Here is an 18,959-nt window from a genome sequence, read left to right as displayed (position 1 = left end):
AGACAAAGGCTGGTATGGGGGTATGAGGGATTGTTTAATGGGTATAGAGTTTCAGTTTTACAAGATGGAAAGAGGCTTATTCTCTGGTTAAGACTCTGTACTCAAGGGTATATATAGGGCACAGCAGAGAGCAGAAGATAAAAAGATTAAACAATGGGAGAGAGAGGGAAGATGGCGGAAGAGTAAGATGCGGAGATCACCCTCCTCCCCACAGATACATCAGAAATACATCTACACTTGGAACAACTCCTACAGAACACCTACTGAACGCTGGAAGAAGACCTCAGATCTCCCCAAAGGCAAGAAACTCCCCACGTACGTGGGTAGGGCAAAAGAAAGAAAAGAAAAAGCAGAAACAAAAGAATAGGGATGGCACCTGCACCAGTGGGAGGGAGCTGTGAAGGACGAAAGGTTTCCACACACTAGGAAGCCCCTTCGCAGGCGGAGACTGCAGGTGGCGGAGGGGGGAGCTTCGGAGCTGCGGAGGAGAGTGCAGCAACAGGGGTGCGGAGGGCAAAGTGGAGAGATTCCCGCACAGAGGATCGGCGCTGACCGGCACTCACCAGCCCAAGAGGCTTGTCGGCTCACCCGCCGGGGCAGGCGGGGCTGGGAGCTGAGGCTCGGGCTTTGGTCGGAGCACAGGGAGAGGACTGAGGTTGGCGGCGTGAACACAGCCTGAAGGGGGTTAGTGCACCTGGCTAGCCAGGAGGTAGTCCGGGGAAAAGTATGGACATGCCGAAAAGGCAAGAGACTTTTTCGTCCCTCTTTGTTTCCGGGTGTGCGAGGAGAGGGTTGCTTAAAGGAGTTCCAGAGACGGGCGCGAGGTGCGGCTATCAGCACGGACCCCAGAGACGGGCATGAGATGCTAAGGCTGCTGCTGCCGCCACCAAGAAGCCTGTGTGCGAGCACAGATCACTATCCACACACACCCCTTCCGGGAGCCTGTGCAGCCCGCCACTGCCAGGGTCCTGGGATCTAGGGACAACTTCCCCGGGAGAACGCACGGCGCGCCTCACGCTGGTGCAATGTCACGCTGGCCTCTGCCGCTGCAGGCTCGCCCCGCACTCCGTACCCCTCCCCCCCCACGGCCCGAGTGAGCCAGAGCCCCCAAATCAGCGGCTCCTTTAACCCCGTCCTGTCTGAGCGAAGAACAGACGCCCTCCGGGACCTACAAGCAGAGGCAGGGCCACATCCAAAGCTGAGCCCAGGGAGCTGTGCGAACAAAGAAGAGAAAGGGAAATCTCTCCCAGCAGCCTCAGGAGCAGCAGATTAAATCTCCACAATCAACTTGATGTACCTGCATCTGTGGAATATCTGAATAGACAACGAATCATCCCAAATTGAGAAGGTGGACTTTGAGAGCAAGATTTATTATTTTTTTCCCCTTTTCCTCTTTTTGTGAGTGTGTATGTGTATGCTTCTGTGTGAGATTTTGTCTGTATAGTTTTGCTTTCACCATTTGTCCTAGGGTTCTATCCATCCGTTTTAAAAAAATTTTTTTCTTAAAAATTCTATTTTATTTTAATAACTTTATTTTACCTTACTTTATTTTCTTTTCTTTTATCCTCTTTCTACTTTTTCTCCTTTTTATCCTGAGCAGTGTGGATGAAAGGCTCTTGGTGCTGCAGCCAGGAGCCAGGAGTCAGTGCGGAGCCTCTGAGGTGGGAGAGCCAACTTCAGGACACTGGTCCACAAGAGACCTCCCAGCTCCATGTAATATCAAACGGCGAAAATCTCCCAGAGATCTCCATCTCAACACCAACACCCAGCTTCACTCAACAACCAGCAAGCTACAGTGCTGGACACCCTATGCTAAACAACTAGCAAGACAGGAACACAAACCCACCCATTAGCAGAGAGGCTGCCTAAAATCATAATAAGTCCACAGACACCCCAAAACACACCACCAGACGTAGACCTGCCCACCAGAAAGACAGGATCCAGCCTCATCCACCAGAACACAGGCACTAGTCCCCTCCACCAGGAAGCCTACACAACCCACTGAACCAACCTTAGCCACTGGGGACAGACACCAGAAACAACGGGAACTCTGAACCTGCAGCCTGCAAAAAGGAGACCCCAAACACAGTAAGATAAGCAAAATGAGAAGACAGAGAAACACACAGCAGATGAAGGAACAAGATAAAAACCCACCAGACCTAACAAATCAAGAGGAAAAAGGCAGTCTACCTGAAAAAGAATTGAGAATAATGATGGTAAAGGTGATCCAAATTCTTGGAAATAGAATAGAAAAAATGCAAGAAACATTTAACAAGGACCTAGAAGAACTAAAGGGGAAACAAGCAATGATGAACAACACAATAAATGAAATTAAAAATACTGTAGAAGGGATCAATATTAGAATAAATGAGGCAGAAGAACGGATAAATGACCTGGAAGATAAAAGAGTGGAATAACTACTGCAGACCAGAATAAAGAAAAAAGAATGAAAAGTACTGAGGACAGTCTCAGAGACCACTGGGACAACATTAAACACACCAACATTCAACTTATAGGGGTTCCAGAAGAAGAAGAGAAAAAGAAAGGGACTGAGAAAATATTTGAAGAGATTATAGTGGAAAACTTCCCTAATATGGGAAAGGAAAAAGTTAATCATGTCCAGGAAACACAGAGAGTCCCATACAGGATAAATCCAAGGAGAAACATGCCAAGACACATATTAATCAAACTGTCAAAAATTAAATACAAAGAAAACATATTAAAAGCAGCAAGGGAAAAACAACAAATAACACACAAAGGAATCCCCATAAGGTTAACAGCTGATCTTTCAGCAGAAACTCTGCAAGCCATAAGGGAGTGGCAGGACATATTTAAAGTGATGAAGGAGAAAAACCTACAACCAAGATTACTCTACCCAGCAAGGATCTCATCCAGATTTGATGGAGAAATTAAAACCTTTACAGACAAGCAAAAGCTGAGAGAGCTCAGCACCACCAAACCAGCTTTACAACAAATGCTAAAGGATCTTCTCTAGGCAAGAAACACAAGAGAAGGAAAAGACCTACAATAACAAACCCAAAACAATTAAGAAAATGAGAATAGAAACATACATATCGATAATTACCTTAAATGTAAATGGATTAAATGCTCCCACCAAAAGACACAGACTGGCTGAATGGATACAAAAACAAGACCCATATATATGCAGTCTACAAGAGACCCACTTCAGACCTAGGGACACATACAGACTGAAAGTGAGGGGATGGAAAAAGATACTCCATGCAAATGGAAATCAAAAGAAAGCTGGAGTAGCAATTCTCATATCAGACAAAATAGACTTTAAAATAAGGACTATTACAAGAGGCAAAGAAGGACACTACATAATGATCAAGGGATCGATCCAAGAAGAAGATATAACAATTGCAAATATTTATGCACCCAACATAGGAGCACCTCAATACATAAGGCAAATACTAACAGCCATAAAAGGGGAAATCAACAGTAACACAATCATAGTAGGGGACTTTAACACCCAACTTTCACCAGTGGACAGATCATCCAAAATGAAAATAAATAAGGAAACACAAGCTTTAAATGATACATTAAACAAGATGGACTTAACTGATATTTATAGGACATTCCATCCAAAAGCAACAGAACACACATTTTTCTCAAGTGCTCATGGAAGGCTCTCCAGGATAGATCATATCTTGGGTCACAAATCAAGCCTTGGTAAATTTAAGAAAATTGAAATTGTATCAAGTATCTTTTCCGACCACAACGCTATGAGACAAGATACCAATTATAGGAAAGATCTGTAAAAAATACAAACACATGGAGGCTAAACAATACACAACTTAATAACGAAGTGACCACTGAAGAAATCAAAGAGGAAATCAAAAAATACCTACAAACAAATGACAATGGAGACACGACGACCCAAAACCTATGGGATGCAGCAAAAGCAGTTCTAAGAGGGAAGTTTATAGCAATACAATCCTACCTTAAGAAACAGGAAACATCTCGAATAAACAACTTAACCCTGCACCTAAAACAATTAGAGAAAGAAGAACAAAAAAAACCCAAAGTTAGCAGAAGGAACGAAATCATAAATATCAGATCAGAAATAAATGAAAAAGGAATGAAGGAAACGATAGCAAAGATCAATAAAACTAAAAGCTGGTTCTTTGAGAAGATAAACAAAATTGATAAACCATTAGCCAGACTCATCAAGAAAAAAAGGGAGAAGAGTCATATCAATAGAATTAGAAATGAAAAAGGAGAAGTAACAACTGACACTGCAGAAATACAAAAGATCATGAGAGATTACTACAAGCAACTCTATGCCAATAAAATGGACAACCTGGAAGAAATGGACAAATTCTTAGAAATGCACAATCTTCTGAGACTGAACCAGGAAGAAATAGAAAATATGAAGAGACCAATCACAAGCACTGAAATTGAAACTGTGATTAAAAATCTTCCAACAAACAAAAGCCCAGGACCAGATGGCTTCACAGGAGAATTCTATCAAACATTTAGAGAAGAGCTAACACCTATCCTTCTCAAACTCTTCCAAAATATAGCAGAGGAAGGAACACTCCCAAACTCATTCTACGAGGCCACCATCACCCTGATACCAAAACCAGACAAGGGTGTCACAAAGAAAGAAAACTACAGGCCAATATCACTGATGAACATAGATGCAAAAATCCTCAACAAAATACTAGCAAACAGAATCCAACAGCACGTTAAAAGATCATACACCATGGTCAAGTGGGGTTTATTCCAGGAATGCAAGGATTCTTCAATATACGCAAATCAATCAATGTGATACACCATATTAACAAACAGAAGGAGAAAAACCATATGGTCATCTCAATAGATGCAGAGAAAGCTTTCGACAAAATTTGAATTGAATTTCGACAAAATTTGAATTGAATTTGAATTTTGACAAAATTCAACACCGATTTATGATAAAAACCCTACAGAAAGTAGGCATAGAGGGAACTTTCTTCAACATAATAAAGGCCATATATGACAAACCCACAGCCAACATCATCCTCAATGGTGAAAATCTGAAAGCATTTCCTCTAAGATCAGGAACAAGACAAGGTTGCCCACTCTCACCACTCTTATTCAACATAGTTTTGGAAGTTTTAGCCACAGCAATCAGAGAAGAAAAAGAAATAAAAGGAATCCAAATCAGAAAAGAAGAAGTAAAGCTGTCACTGTTGGCAGAGGACATGATACTATACATAGGGAATCCTAAAGATGCTACCAGAAAACTACTAGAGCTAATCAATAAATCTGGTAAAGCAGCAGGATACAAAATTAATGCACAGAAATCTCTGGCATTCCTATACACTAATGATGAAAAATCTGAAAGTGAAATCAAGAAAACACTCCCATTTACCACTGCAACAAAAAGAATAAAATACCTAGGAATAAACCTACCTAAGGAGACAGAAGACCTGTATGCAGAAAATTATAAGACACTGATGAAAGAAATTAAAGATGATACAAATAGATGGAGAGATATACCATGTTCTTGGATTGGAAGAATCAACACTGTGAAAATGACTAGACTACCCAAAGCAATCTACAGATTCAATGCAATCCCTATCAAACTACCACCGGCATTTTTCACAGAACTAGAAAAAAAATTTCACAATTTGTATGGAAACACAGAAGACCCCGAATAGCCAAAGCAATCTTTAGAACAAAAAACGGAGCTGGAGGAATCAGGCTGCCTGACTTCAGACTATACTACAAAGCTACAGTAATCAAGACAGCATGGTACTGGCACAAAAACAGAAACATAGATCAATGGAACAGGATAGAAAGCCCAGAGATAAACCAATGCACATATGGTCACCTTATCTTTGATAAAGGAGGCAGGAATATACAGTGGAGAAAGGACAGCTTCTTCAATAAGTGGTGCTGGGAAAACTGGACAGCTATATGTAAAAGTATGAGATTAGAACACTCCCTAACACCATACACAAAAATAAGCTCAAAATGGATTAAAGACCTAAATGCAAGGCCAGAAACTATCAAACTCTTAGAGGAAAACATAGGCAGAACACTCTATGACATAAATCACAGCAAGATCCTTTCTGACCCACCTCCGAGAAAAATGGAAATAAAAAAAAAAAATAAACAAATGGGACCTAATGAAACTTAAAAGCTTTTGCACAGCAAAGGAAACCATCAACAAGACCAAAAGACACCCCTCAGAATGGGAGAAAATATTTGCAAATGAAGCAACTGCCAAAGGATTAGTCTCCTAAATTTACAAGCAGCTCATGCAGCTCAATATTGAAAAAACAAACAACCCAATCAAAAATGGGCAGAAGACCTAAATAGACATTTCTCCAAAGATATACAGAGTGCCAACAAACACATGAAAGAATGCTCAACGTCATTAATCATTAGAGAAATGCAAATCAAAACTATAGTGAGATATCATGTCACACTGGTTAGAATGGCCATCATCAAAAAATCTACAAACAATAAATGCTGGAGAGGGTGTGGAGAAAAGGGAACCCTCTTGCACTGTTGGTGGGAATGTAAATTGATACAGCCACTATGGAGAACAGTATGGAGGTTCCTTAAAAAACTACAAATAGAACTACTATATGACCCAGCAATCCCACTACTGGGCATACACCCTGAGAAAACCATAATTCAAAAAGAGTCATGTACCAAAATCTTCATTGCAGCTCTATTTACAATAGCCAGGACATGGAAACAACCTAAGTGTCCATCAACAGATGAATGGATAAAGAAGATGTGGCACATATATACAATGGAATATTAGTCATAAAAAGAAACGAAATTGAGTTATTTGTAGTGAGGTGGATGGACCTAGAGTCTGTCATACAGAGTGAAGTAAGTCAGAAAGAGAAAAACAAATACCATATGCTAACACATATATATGGAATCTAAGAAAAAAAAATGTCATGAAGAACCTAGGGGTAAGACAGGAATAAAGATACAGACCTACTAGAGAATGGACTTGAGGATATGGGGAGGGGGAAGGGTAAGCTGTGACAAAGTGAGAGGGTGGCATGGACATATATACACTACCAAACATAAAACAGATACCTAGTGGGCAGCAGCCGCATAGCCCAGGGAGATCAGCTTGGTGCTTTGTGACCACCTAGAGGGGTGGGATAGGGAGGGTGGGAGGGAGGGAGACCTAAGAGGGAAGAGATATGGGAACATATGTATATGTATAACTGATTCACTTTGTTATAAAGCAGAAACTAACACACCATTGTAAAGCAATTATACTCCAGTAAAGATGTAAAAATAAATAAATAAATAAAGATTAAACAATGCATTAAGTGAAAGACTCATAAATGAGCTGATTAAAAATTGGAGAGCTGTCATTTTAGTCCATGTTGTAGATATAAACAAAGACTTCGCTGCTTAGTGATGGGAAGTTATTATCCGTTGCTCTGACTTTCAAAGTGCAGTGTTGCACGAACTTGTGGTCCAGCCTCTGTACTGTCAGAATTAAGCCACTTGTGCTGTGTACGTGAAAATAATCTGTGCTGTTGTAAGTATCCTGGACAATTTGATAATGTACTATTTTATTGTCTTCTGAATCTGCATCGGTAGAGAGAGACAACTTGTGAAACAGCTGTCCCAATGAGAGATGTTTCTGATAATATACAGCACAGTGCAAAATCCCTGGCTCCCCTCCCCAACCCTGCTCTCAGGACATGGAAGCAAAATGTATGACCTTCAAGCAGAAGGCTAGATGTTTATTTTCTGGGGAAACTGAAGAGCAGAGGAGAGAAAAATCTCCAGATATTGGCACCTGGGTTTTCCCCAGCAAAAAGGGCCTTTGCCACCAGACTACCTTACAAGTAAATTCATCATAACAACGATCCTTTTTCCCAAACACACAGCTTCCAATGAAGTTTTTATTCTTTCACTCTTAAAAATGAAGGGATAGCTAAAGATTACCAGACATCTGACAAATGTCTCCAACGTGAAAGATTGAGCTCCCCAAAACAGAGAAAAAAACCCTGAAAGAGATAATGTAGAAAGGAAAAATTTCCAAAGCTCTCTAGTTAATGTTCTCAGAAGGATAAGACAATATATAATACCCAGGAAAGAAAGGACAAGATAGCAAGAAAGGGAAAATTAAAAACATGACAGCAAAACACAAAACTCAACAGAGGAGCTACATGATAAATAACAAAGAAACTGCCCCACGAAGCATTACAAAAAGACAAAACAATAAAAAATAAGGGGAAAAGATAAAAACTTAGGTAAAAATCAATCAAGTATGCAAAATATTAGGTTGGCCAAAAAGTTTGTTTCTGTAATCTTATGGAAAAACCCGAATGAACTTTTTGGCCAAGCCAATACAGGCACCAGTGAATGATTATGTAAACATGCCATTTACCACATTACCTACACAGGTCCCTCTTTATAAATTTTCCTCTTTCTTGCTCAATATTGAGTATCTACTACATAAAAGACTATGGAATGATCACAACTTTTTAAAGGAAATAAGTCAATAATGGACTACAATTTGAATAGCTTATGTTAAAGGTCATAAAAGGATATTAAAAAAGAAAAGTGTCATTTCTGGTCTGAGTGATTCTGCAGAACTGGTCTGGTTTGGTAAGACTTCAAAGCCCAGTGATGTTGAAAGAAGGAAAGCTACTCCAGGCAGAGGAAATGGAGTGAGCAGAAAGGGGCAGAACCTCACAAATTTGAGAACACAGTAAGTAATCTGTATTGGCTGAAGCAGAAAGAATGTTTAGTAGGAGATCATTGTGGGCAGAGAGGCTGCTATGGTTATAGGGAACCACAAAGGGCTTCTGTTATTTAGGAGCTATGAAAATAATGCTGTAAAATTCTGAATGGAACAAGGATTATCTCCAGGTTGGATGTCACTGTGTGGTAGGGAACAGAGCACTGGACCAGGGAGTCAAAGAACCTGAGCTTATGCAGCAGGTCACTTCACCACTCTGGACCCCACCTTCCTCAAATGCAAAACTGAGGTCAGAGATGATCTCTTAAAGTCTGAAATTCTGGTGGGAAACCACTGCAATTGCTCAAGCATCAGATTGGAGGGATCAGATAAATGGGGTGATGGCAATAGGAACGGGAAGGTAGACAGAGAATAAAATCTTCAGACAAAAACCTTCCACAGAATATAATTAAGAAACATAGCTGTATCTGTGGACTAATTGTGCTGGAAACAGAAACACTGAAATTCAGAAGACTACCTGTAGACGATCAACGTGAACTTTGACTCCTCCAACCACTCCGTTCTTAAAAGCTGCCAGCATATCTAATATGGGATTGAATCGGCTACCTCTGAAAAATATAAACAGATAAACAAAATGTGCATATTAACAACAGAATGAGAAATTAATTATCTAGTACTAAGTACCCTTTACACACTCAAAACACTCTGTCACACGCTGAGATGGATATAAAAATACAAGGAGGCCCTGCTTCCAAAGAGTTCACACTGTTAATGGTGATGAGATGCATGCACCTCAACTCTTTCATCCACCTACCTTATATTGTCTTCCCGGATGAGAACAAGGAAAAGTGGATGTCCATGCATTTTCCAGTATTGCTTAATAAACTGTAGTGCATTCTATTAAAACATAAGAATGAGGCAGGATGTAATGGCACAGTATCTGAGCTCATCAGGATGCTTAACCATTAGTGGCAAAGAGCCAACAAAACTATTCTATATCAAGATAATTCACAATCAAACCCTGGATAAGATAGACTACTTAGGGGTAGAAATGTTCTAATACATACAAGTTAAGCTAGAAACCATTTTGATTTTAAACTTCGTTCTTAAAAATAGTCAGATCACACATGTTTTAAGGCTGCACCGCCCCCCCCCCCTTTTTTGAGGCCTAATAAATACAGTTCGAGAATGGTCCCAGGGAAGGAAAATCAACCCAGGGTTATCATCCAGAAGATTAATTCTCACTCCACGTTACTGTAGATTTATATTACAGCCGGTAGAAGAGGTTGGGGTGAATCTATACGGACCATTGGAAACATGAAGAGTTCTTTATTTCACTCAGTTTCTACTACCATCGTCATCATCATCATCCCATCAAAGACATACATTAACACTCCACTATGTGCCAGGCACCATTCTGAGGGCTTTGCGTATATGAACTCCTAATCCTCAGGACAGCCCTATTCAGTTACACAGAGAAGTTAACTAACTTGCCCAAGATCACAGAGCTGGTAAACAGTAGAGTCAAGATTTTAACAAATGAAACCTGGCTCCAGACTTCATGCTCTGGGCCATGACCCTAAGCTTTTCTACTCTGTAAATGGAAAAGGGAGTGGAGGAGATTTTAACTGAGTGGGTATAATGAGTTAGGTGAGGTTTTACTTGAAATTCTTCATAAATAAAATCATTTTGGTAACTCAACTTTTGTTCAAAAAGGGGTAAACTTACTACCGTATGAACATCGTTTCCAAAACAGTTCCCCCTCTGCTTTTACAACCACAGTATATACCCTTTAGTTCCATTTGTAGAAGGTAGACAAGTAAAGTCATACAACTTTATATAAAACAGAATACATCTATTATTCTAATGCTGCAAGTAATTTAACTCCCCAAAGCTATGCAGATGTTGTTTTACTTTCATATTTGATACTGTATTAACCCAGTATCATAGACCCAGGAGCACTTAATTTAACAACATACGATAGAAATCACTAGAAACAAAGTCATCCCATTTCAATTAAAAGGTGTTCTGAAGCTACCTTTATGTCATCTATCAGCAGTAAAACATCTTGAGACATGTAGAAATCACTTAGATCAAAGATGATAGGGTAACAAACCACAGTCTTTCCTAGAATGCGATAAATCTGTAAAGGATAAATTTTTTTAAAAAGAAAAAAATATAAACAAACAAACAAATAAATAAAACAGACCAAAGGCAAAGGTACAGTACTATAAGTCTTAATAAAAATTAAAACTGATGTTTAATTCTGAATAAGCAAACAAAATAATCTTATAAAATCTACATAATATTAAGAAGGTACAGCTTCTTGATTGACTCAGTATGCTAATAAAGTAGTCCGCCTCTACTATAAGGGAAAAAGCCTCCATTTGAGTAAATACTACTATAATCAGGTATCTTACAAGACTCAGAAACAATAGAGCAGTGAGATGCTTATCTATTTTTAGAAGAGTTCGTGGTATCACACAAAACTAATTTTTTTTTTTTTTTTTTTGGCGGTACACGGGCCTCTCACTGTTGTGGCCTCTCCCGTTGCGGAGCACAGGCTCAGGACGCGCAGGCTCAGTGACCATGGCTCACAGGCCCAGCCGCTCCGCGACATGTGAGATCTTTCCGGACCAGGGCACAAACCCGTGTCCCCTGCATCGGCAGGCGGACTCTCAAACACTGCACCACCAGGGAAGCCCCCAAACTAATTATTGATATTTACTTGTAGAAAATAATAATTCAGATAATTAGCCCAAGTATATGATGAAATGTGAGAATGGATGCATAGCAGGTCAAACATCATTCCCGTCTGTGGTATTACAATCTGAACACTGCTCTACAAGGAAATTTCATGAGTACCTTTGATGTACCGAGGCAGCCAATGGGCCTATCTGGCCTTCCGCAGAGTCCTAATTTTTCATTGATCCCCAGATGGAAATAAGCCTGTAAGACACAAATGTGTAAATCAGAGCCAGACAAAAATTCATGCTTTTCCTTTTTTGCCCCCTTTTCCCCCCTCGACTAATGTCCTGCTAATTTCTGATTTCTCCAGAGAAAAAGAGGCCAGGGAAATTTTATTCAATGGACTTGTAGGAAAACAAGCCAGCTAATGACATCAACTTAGATTTTGGGGCACTGGGAGATTTGAGAGCAAAACTTTTGCAGATCCATTTAGCAACATTCTAAAATTTGACATTGTTCTTACACTGTCATGTCATGAATTTATAACTTGCATGGCTCTATTTGATTCATACAAGCACACAGAGAAACAAATGCTTCCTCTGTGATAAAAATTTTGGCTCTTTAAAGTTTTAAAAAACAGGGCCACATAACTTCGACCAGATTCCCACCTTCAAGTATTTCCCACCAACATGGAAATGTCTTTACTGATTTTTCCGATTATATGAATTTTATGAAAAATTTAATCCACATGCTACAAGTGAATGGTCCTGTTACTCTCGTAACCCCTTAGGCAACAACTATTTCACTTTGGTATGTGTTAAAAGGAGTGTAATTTATTGTGTGATTCCTAAGAAACACCAGAAGCATAAGATAGGGTTATAGATTTTTAACAGTGCATAGATAAATACCCATATCACATACACACATACATGTATATATATTTACATAAATGGGTTCATATACTATATAATCTGGTGTTCCATTTTTTTAAACTTAATATTGTTTTTCTACAAAGTAAAAACAGATAAACTTGGAATGAACTAGGGGTTAATTAGTGCCAGAGCCGAGCACTTAATCCAATCAAGAAGTCTCCTTACTCTATTTAACATGGATCCCCTGATGAAGGTAGCTCCCAATTTTTAGTTATTTCAAAACCAATTCTGTAACCAACTTTGGACAGTATACGATTACTTCTGCAGGATAATTTCTTAGACTTGATGAATCAAAGAGAATATACATTCTCTTTCAAACATACTGCCAGGTTGGTCACCCTCCAGAAATAATGGACCAATTACTTCGACATTAAATGTGCATAGGCCATTTTTGTCATTCTCTTGAGTCACAATGACATTTCATTTTAGTTTTAAACAACTGTATTCAAATATTTTGTGGTGGACCATTTTCCCATATACTTAATAGCTATTTGTATGTTCTATGCACTTTTTCCTTTTTTCCCCTGTCTACTGGGCATTTGTCATTCTTTTTCATTTGTAAAAGATCTTGGTATGTTAAGAATATTGCCGTTTTATCAAATATTTTACTCAATTTGCTCATCTTCAATGTTGTTATGAAATGTGAGAATGACTGCATAGTAGTTCAAACATCACTTCAGCATTTGGTATTTCAGTCTAAACATTTTTCTGCTAGGAAATTTCACAAGCACCTTTGATGTGCCAGGTTGTTTATGCTACCTTCAATTATATTTAGTTAAATCTGTCAATCACTTCCTTAATCGCTTTTTGGCACTAGTGTTACTCTAAGAATGGACTTCCCCTCACAACAGTTGTAAATTGTTCTCCTATTTTTTTTTAGTGATTTTATATCTAAATCATTAAAAAGATTTAAATCTTTAATCTGTCTGGAATTTATTTTTGTATCTGATGAGAGGTAGAAATCTAACCTAATGGAAAATCAAACCAACTGTCTCTACACAATCTACTGATTATCATTTGAACTGATTTCAAATATCAACCTCAACGTATACAAAATTAATGTCATCACCAGAGCTCTCTGTTCATTCTGCCATGGTGCACACATGTATGTCAGAGTTAGCTGTCTCCTTCTCCTTCTGCATTGAATGTTCCTAGAAAATAGCACCCCCTGAGTTGGCACTGTGTCTGGCATACAGCTGGTGCTCAGGAAATACTCGATGGATGAATGAGGGAGCAAGTGAATGTCCTCCTGAGCCACATGTACTGTGCATATTAATTCTGGAACAGCAGTGGTTTTAGACAAAGTCCACTGGCTATAAAAAGTACTCTGTAAGCATTATATAGCATTGTATAGCTACACTGAAACTACAGTGCACAGCACTAGATGGAGACCACTTTCCCTTAAATTAATATTTATGTCTAAACTACTTTAGATTTCTTCTTTTAGGCAAATGATTATATTAATCAACCACGCACAAGTTAAAATGTACTGATCTAGGCAGATTTAAAGGAAATCTTTAAATACTACTCTATTACAGTAAAAGCATTTTCCTTAACTTTCTGAACCATGGTAGAGAAGGTCTATGACAATTAAGTAATCAGATGCAGAATGCTCACTGAATTCTAGGGTACAGATAATACCGTCCCTACACTGTACACATTCACACCATTTAATGCTCTGAAACACATAGCAGGGACCAAACCACCTGGAAGTACAGAAATACTTCATTCTACATCTGCAGTGTATTCAGATCTCCCATGAGGCAAATCAAACCACAGTTACCACATTATGAAACATTAACCACACACAGTGAAAGCCTTACCCTCAGCTGTCTGCCCTCACACCCTCTTCAGTGGGCTGAAGGAGGGTGCAACTTCTCAGAAGAGAATAAGCAGCCACTGGCATAAGGATATGTGTATTAACTAAGATTTGAGGGAACATTTTCACTTTTAAAAGGTAGACTATAAGAAACAATGTAGTTGGCAGTATATCTTAGAGGGTGAATCCCAAAATGCAGCTAACTTGAAACACAGAGGCTGTAGCCACAGAGAATTTTCCATCCTGACACGTGCACAGAGAAGCTGGGCTCCTGGTCACAAATCTGTCTTTTTAGCCACAACACACACCCAAATTGTAAATCATGCATTAATGCCATCTTTAAAACAACAAAGTATAAAATAAGTCAGGACCTGTTATAAGTCTTCTCTTTGTAACAGAATGCTTCCTACCACCTCTGTGACTCCTCAGCACCTTGTACTAACATCTATCATAGCACCGATCAAAGTGGATTGTCATTAACTATTTTTTCTGTCATCCCAACAGACCCAGAGGTCACTGACTGAGAACAGGGACAGAGTCATTTTATCTGTGTGCTCCACACAGTACTCTGCACAGAACAGGTGTTACGATGAATGAATGAATAAAATGCCACATTCAAGTTATTTGGAGCCATGTTGGTCTCTTAAATCTTGATTGCATGTTGTCTGGTAGAGTACAGATGCTACCAGAAAGAGGTGCTAATATACATTAGGCCTGAAGATACAGATTCAGGATAATTTGTTTTGAGAGCATGTTTATCAAAGAATAATAACCTTTGTTACCATTCTCTGGAGCTTTCAGTGAGAGGCCATAAAAGTGTATCAGCAAATACAGCCTGCACCTGAATGATAAGTGCACAGTGTTACAACCTTAGATTTTCTGCCCTTCCATACAGCCTCCTCTCCTTGCCTTGTGGATCCTTACTTCCCTCTTGGCCTCATTTAGCCTCTTCTACAATGAAACCTAGCTTTCCATCGTTTACTTCGTAGTGTGATTTTAAAGTGTTACCTACTCCAGGGTTCCTTGCATTTTTAGCCATGTCCCTTTAATCGAGGGGGAGAAAAGAGCTCTAATTTGTTAAGGACTTTTGAAGAGCTGGTGCTCTGGGTGACCTAACACCCAGGTTCTGGTTTTGTTGCCAATGCATGAAGTCCAGTCTGATTAGCAACAACTCTGGGGCCTTGCATTTTCCCTGCAATGTGCACCTCACTTCTCTGAGCTTTTATTCTTTGTTGTAACATCAAGGTTTTAATCAAAAACATTTTTATCAGCTTAACTGACTCAATCTTGATCACTTGAGAGAGACTATTCTAAACATTTCCACCAAACACTGCGGACTTTGTTCCTGTACTGTTTTGTTTTGTTTTTTTTTTTGGCCAGGCGGCATATTGGATCTTAGTCCCCGAGACCAGGGATCAAACCTGCGCCCCCTGCATTGGAAGTGCAAAGTCCCAACCACTGGACCACCAGGGAAGTCCCATTCCTGTACTGTTTTTAATGATTACCAAATAAAAACAGTGGTTTAAAAATAATTAGTGGAGATCAACAATTTCCCATCCCTAATGAGCAGTAATATTCCTAAACTCAGGCATATGCTGCAGGGCAGTGCATACAAAAGGCCTCAAAAGTCATCTTTTAATCCAATCTAATAGGTATGTAACTGCATCAAATATAAATTCAGATGTCACTTTATAATTATTTTGAGACCCAGCAAACCAAAGAGGGTAGGAATTACTTCAGACTCCAAATAGTAAGGCAAGAGAAAAAGGGAAGTAGTTATTACCAACAATATTTAGGTGAGAAGATTTCTTTAATAGTTAATAAAAGGGAAAATAAATCAAATGTAAAGGTTAATTTTATACACCACTACTAAAATTAAGGCTGATTTGTTATTTAAGTGGTCAGTCCAGGTTTGTAATAGACTTTAGCAAGGAGCAGAAATCAACAAGACCTATGAATATAACGCACACACACAATGCAGTTGTGTTTCAGTAACAGTGTCTGATAAAGCGGGTCTCTCAGCGTAATCAGAAAGACTTTGGATCAATGACCCTATCTCAGAATTGGATTTTTAAATATGCTTCTTGACTATAAACTAAGTCTAATCATCATGCTCTAGTACCTACATAAAGGAGACAGTAAAGAAGCAGAATCACTTACTTTCACGAGCTCCTGCTGGGCCCAGATCTGAATGGGTTCTACCTGTTGAGGAGTTTGAGTCTGAATACCATATGTGTTGAGGAAAACTTGAAGGCTAAAAAACACAGGGAAAAAAAGAGACATTTTCAGTAATGCATTTATATGGACAATGGTGAAGGAGGAGGAGAAAAGGGGAAAGACTATGCTAGTTTGGAGCACATTATTCATTTGTTAATGTCAGCAATATGTCACCTGCACTGGAATCCAGAGCCCTCTTGGGTTCTTCACAAAGCATCAGCTGTGAGCTTTGGGGGCTGCCAGAGAGGTAAGCACTAACTTGGGGGATCCCCATAATCTGTTTGCATTAATTTCTCAAAACTACACACCAGGCAACACTGGCACTGGTCACAGACTTTAATTAATATTAACACCAACTAAAACAAAATTATTTTTAAACATGAAAAGAATGTTATTCTGGCACTTAAAGTGACATTACTGACATCCTTGAAACCCTGTGAACGGGTCTATGAAGTTAATTTCTACCACCACACTCAATATTATAAGCCTAAAGCAATCAATCCCCTTCCCTCCCCCTCAAAAGAACACGCCACCCATCTGGATTTCATACCGTTGGCTTTCTGCTATGAGCGCTACATAAACAACCAAATCATTTTCCAGTGGGCCCTGTAATACAGAATAAGGGAGGGGGGGGAAACATTTTAAAAGATCTGGTCATCATCAACTATAATGAGAATCAAGGACAATATTAACCGTCTCTGAGCAGTTCATTAAGATGATGGACCCCAGCTGGCTCTAAGCAGTTGCCTCGCTTTCCTTGCTCTCCACTGCCTACTAATCAATTTGATGGTGTAGACAGAGTAATGGAACACCAAGGAATGGAAAGCCATAAATCTCACCACTACTGGAGGGGCTAGTCTGTCAGGGCTATTTTGAACGATGCATAAGAGTAGTTTGGGGACCGAGAGTCATTTTCCGTCATTTAACTATGAAGGGAAGAGTGGGAACTAAAAATAAAAACCTAACTTAACGTATTCTCTAAAAAAATGACTGTGAGTTAAAACTGTTCATTTGACATCTTCACCACATAAAGCTATTCCCTTTCTTGTTAGCCAATTTTCCTTTGGCACCTGATACATCAAAATAGCTTTATTCTAATATATAGCTTCTACGGTAGAGAATGAACTACCCAGTTGACTATATAATTACCACCATGTTAGTTAAATACAAGCTGTTGGGCTCAATAGTTCTAATCAAACACAGTGTTGGATATTTGCTACTTTTTGTGTGTGTGGAAAAGATTCACTATAGCATATATTATGCATAGCTAAAATGAATCCAATTTTGAGCTTGTATATAACTAACACATAACATTAAGAAGCACCAATAAATTACAATATTAGGAAGCTCTGAAAATTGTGATCAAATATAATTTCTTCATAGTAATGAATCCAACGTTCCCAACAGTATGCTGTAAAACATTTGATTTACTATCAGTCAGTTCCTCTTTATGGTATTCAATATGCCAGTAGAATTTATGTATGATAGAAGGCAAGAAATACCAGAATACATATATCAGCAGTAAGTAACATACAAAGGATGGTTCCCAGACTTATCGTGAAAATGCCATTTCAGGCAGTCTTCAATGTGATTTAAATGAATATATGAGGAAAAATATGATGGAACAACCTCACAGAAATAAATAGACATTAAAAATGCTATAAATTCTATTTTTATTTGATAAAGACTTTAAAAGTTGATGTTACTCAAAAGGATGAGAAAAAGTAATTATTCAGAGTCTCGTCAAGATTTCTAACAAATGAAAACATTAAGCTTCATTTTTCGTGGATGAAATCTCCCATTCATCAAAAGAAGTAACCTTAGAGTGGGCCATTATCTATAATCTTCAGGGCAATTAGAGTTTTTAAATAAAAAGCAAGTGAATACATATATTAGAATGCAGATGTTATTCCACTAACAATAAATAAGGCAGCTTACAGATCCTAACTGGTAAACTGGTTTCTTCTTTTTGAATCACAGGCCTGTTTAAGACAATGTTGTTTCTATTTGTATGACTGAGCACTCAGATCTAAAATGCCCATTACACATGTTGAATCATAGTGAGCATCTGAGTAGGAGACTATTCGATGGGTGAAGAACTCTTTCATTTGAAAAGTCAGCATTTAGGAAAGTTCCAGTTCACAAACCATCTACCATAATGAGCTCAGGCCTTTAACACCAGCCCAAGCGGGACGCTTCACCCCATTTCCACCCACAGAAAGAATTGTGCGTGGCCGGTCCCACCCCAATAATTTTCTTCCTTTCACTGACAAAGTTGGAACTATCTTTTCTCTATTTTCATAATTTTCTTCAAACCTCCAAAATTACTGTCTAAACCAATGAAGTCTCTCTGAAAACTGCCTAATAATAAGTAATAACTTCTATTTCTGAATGGTATTTTCCTTAATAATATTATAATATTTTCTGCTTTTAGGTTCACAAAGTACACACGCGCACACACACACACACACACATACTCAAGCCCAGTGTGGTACTAGTGCTCTCCATTTTATAAGCATGTATGCACTTATTCATTTGACCAATAGTTAAGACATACAAGAATCCACACTAGACTCTGATATTACAAGATGAATACAACCCA

The 18,959-nt window shown here is 38.9% G+C and overlaps 1 protein-coding gene across 9 annotated transcripts in view; it reads right to left on the bottom strand.

Moving 5' to 3' along the window:
- The window catches only part of PHKB (phosphorylase kinase regulatory subunit beta), a 208,101-nt gene that overhangs the window by 41,294 nt on the left and 147,848 nt on the right, over positions 1-18,959 (bottom strand). For 8 of the 9 annotated variants that reach the window (XM_022555124.3, XM_089902984.1, XM_022555122.3 and 5 more), the window contains 6 exons: positions 16,908-16,963; positions 16,301-16,394; positions 11,567-11,650; positions 10,740-10,844; positions 9,516-9,598; positions 9,219-9,309 (listed from right to left, as the gene is read on the bottom strand). In XM_022555124.3, the coding sequence (XP_022410832.2) occupies positions 9,219-9,309; positions 9,516-9,598; positions 10,740-10,844; positions 11,567-11,650; positions 16,301-16,394; positions 16,908-16,963 (513 nt within the window). The remainder of the gene's footprint in view (positions 1-9,218; positions 9,310-9,515; positions 9,599-10,739; positions 10,845-11,566; positions 11,651-16,300; positions 16,395-16,907; positions 16,964-18,959) is intronic. The other variant, XM_089902986.1, reaches the window with a different exon arrangement.

This window comes from Delphinapterus leucas, chromosome 20 (genome assembly GCF_059928025.1).
Source record: "Delphinapterus leucas isolate spDelLeu-1000000601 "Yukka" chromosome 20, BTC_Dleu_Yukka2, whole genome shotgun sequence".
NCBI lineage: Eukaryota > Metazoa > Chordata > Mammalia > Artiodactyla > Monodontidae > Delphinapterus > Delphinapterus leucas.
The sequence above is the reverse complement of the archived record's forward strand: the minus strand, read 5'-3'. Positions and strand labels throughout refer to the sequence as shown.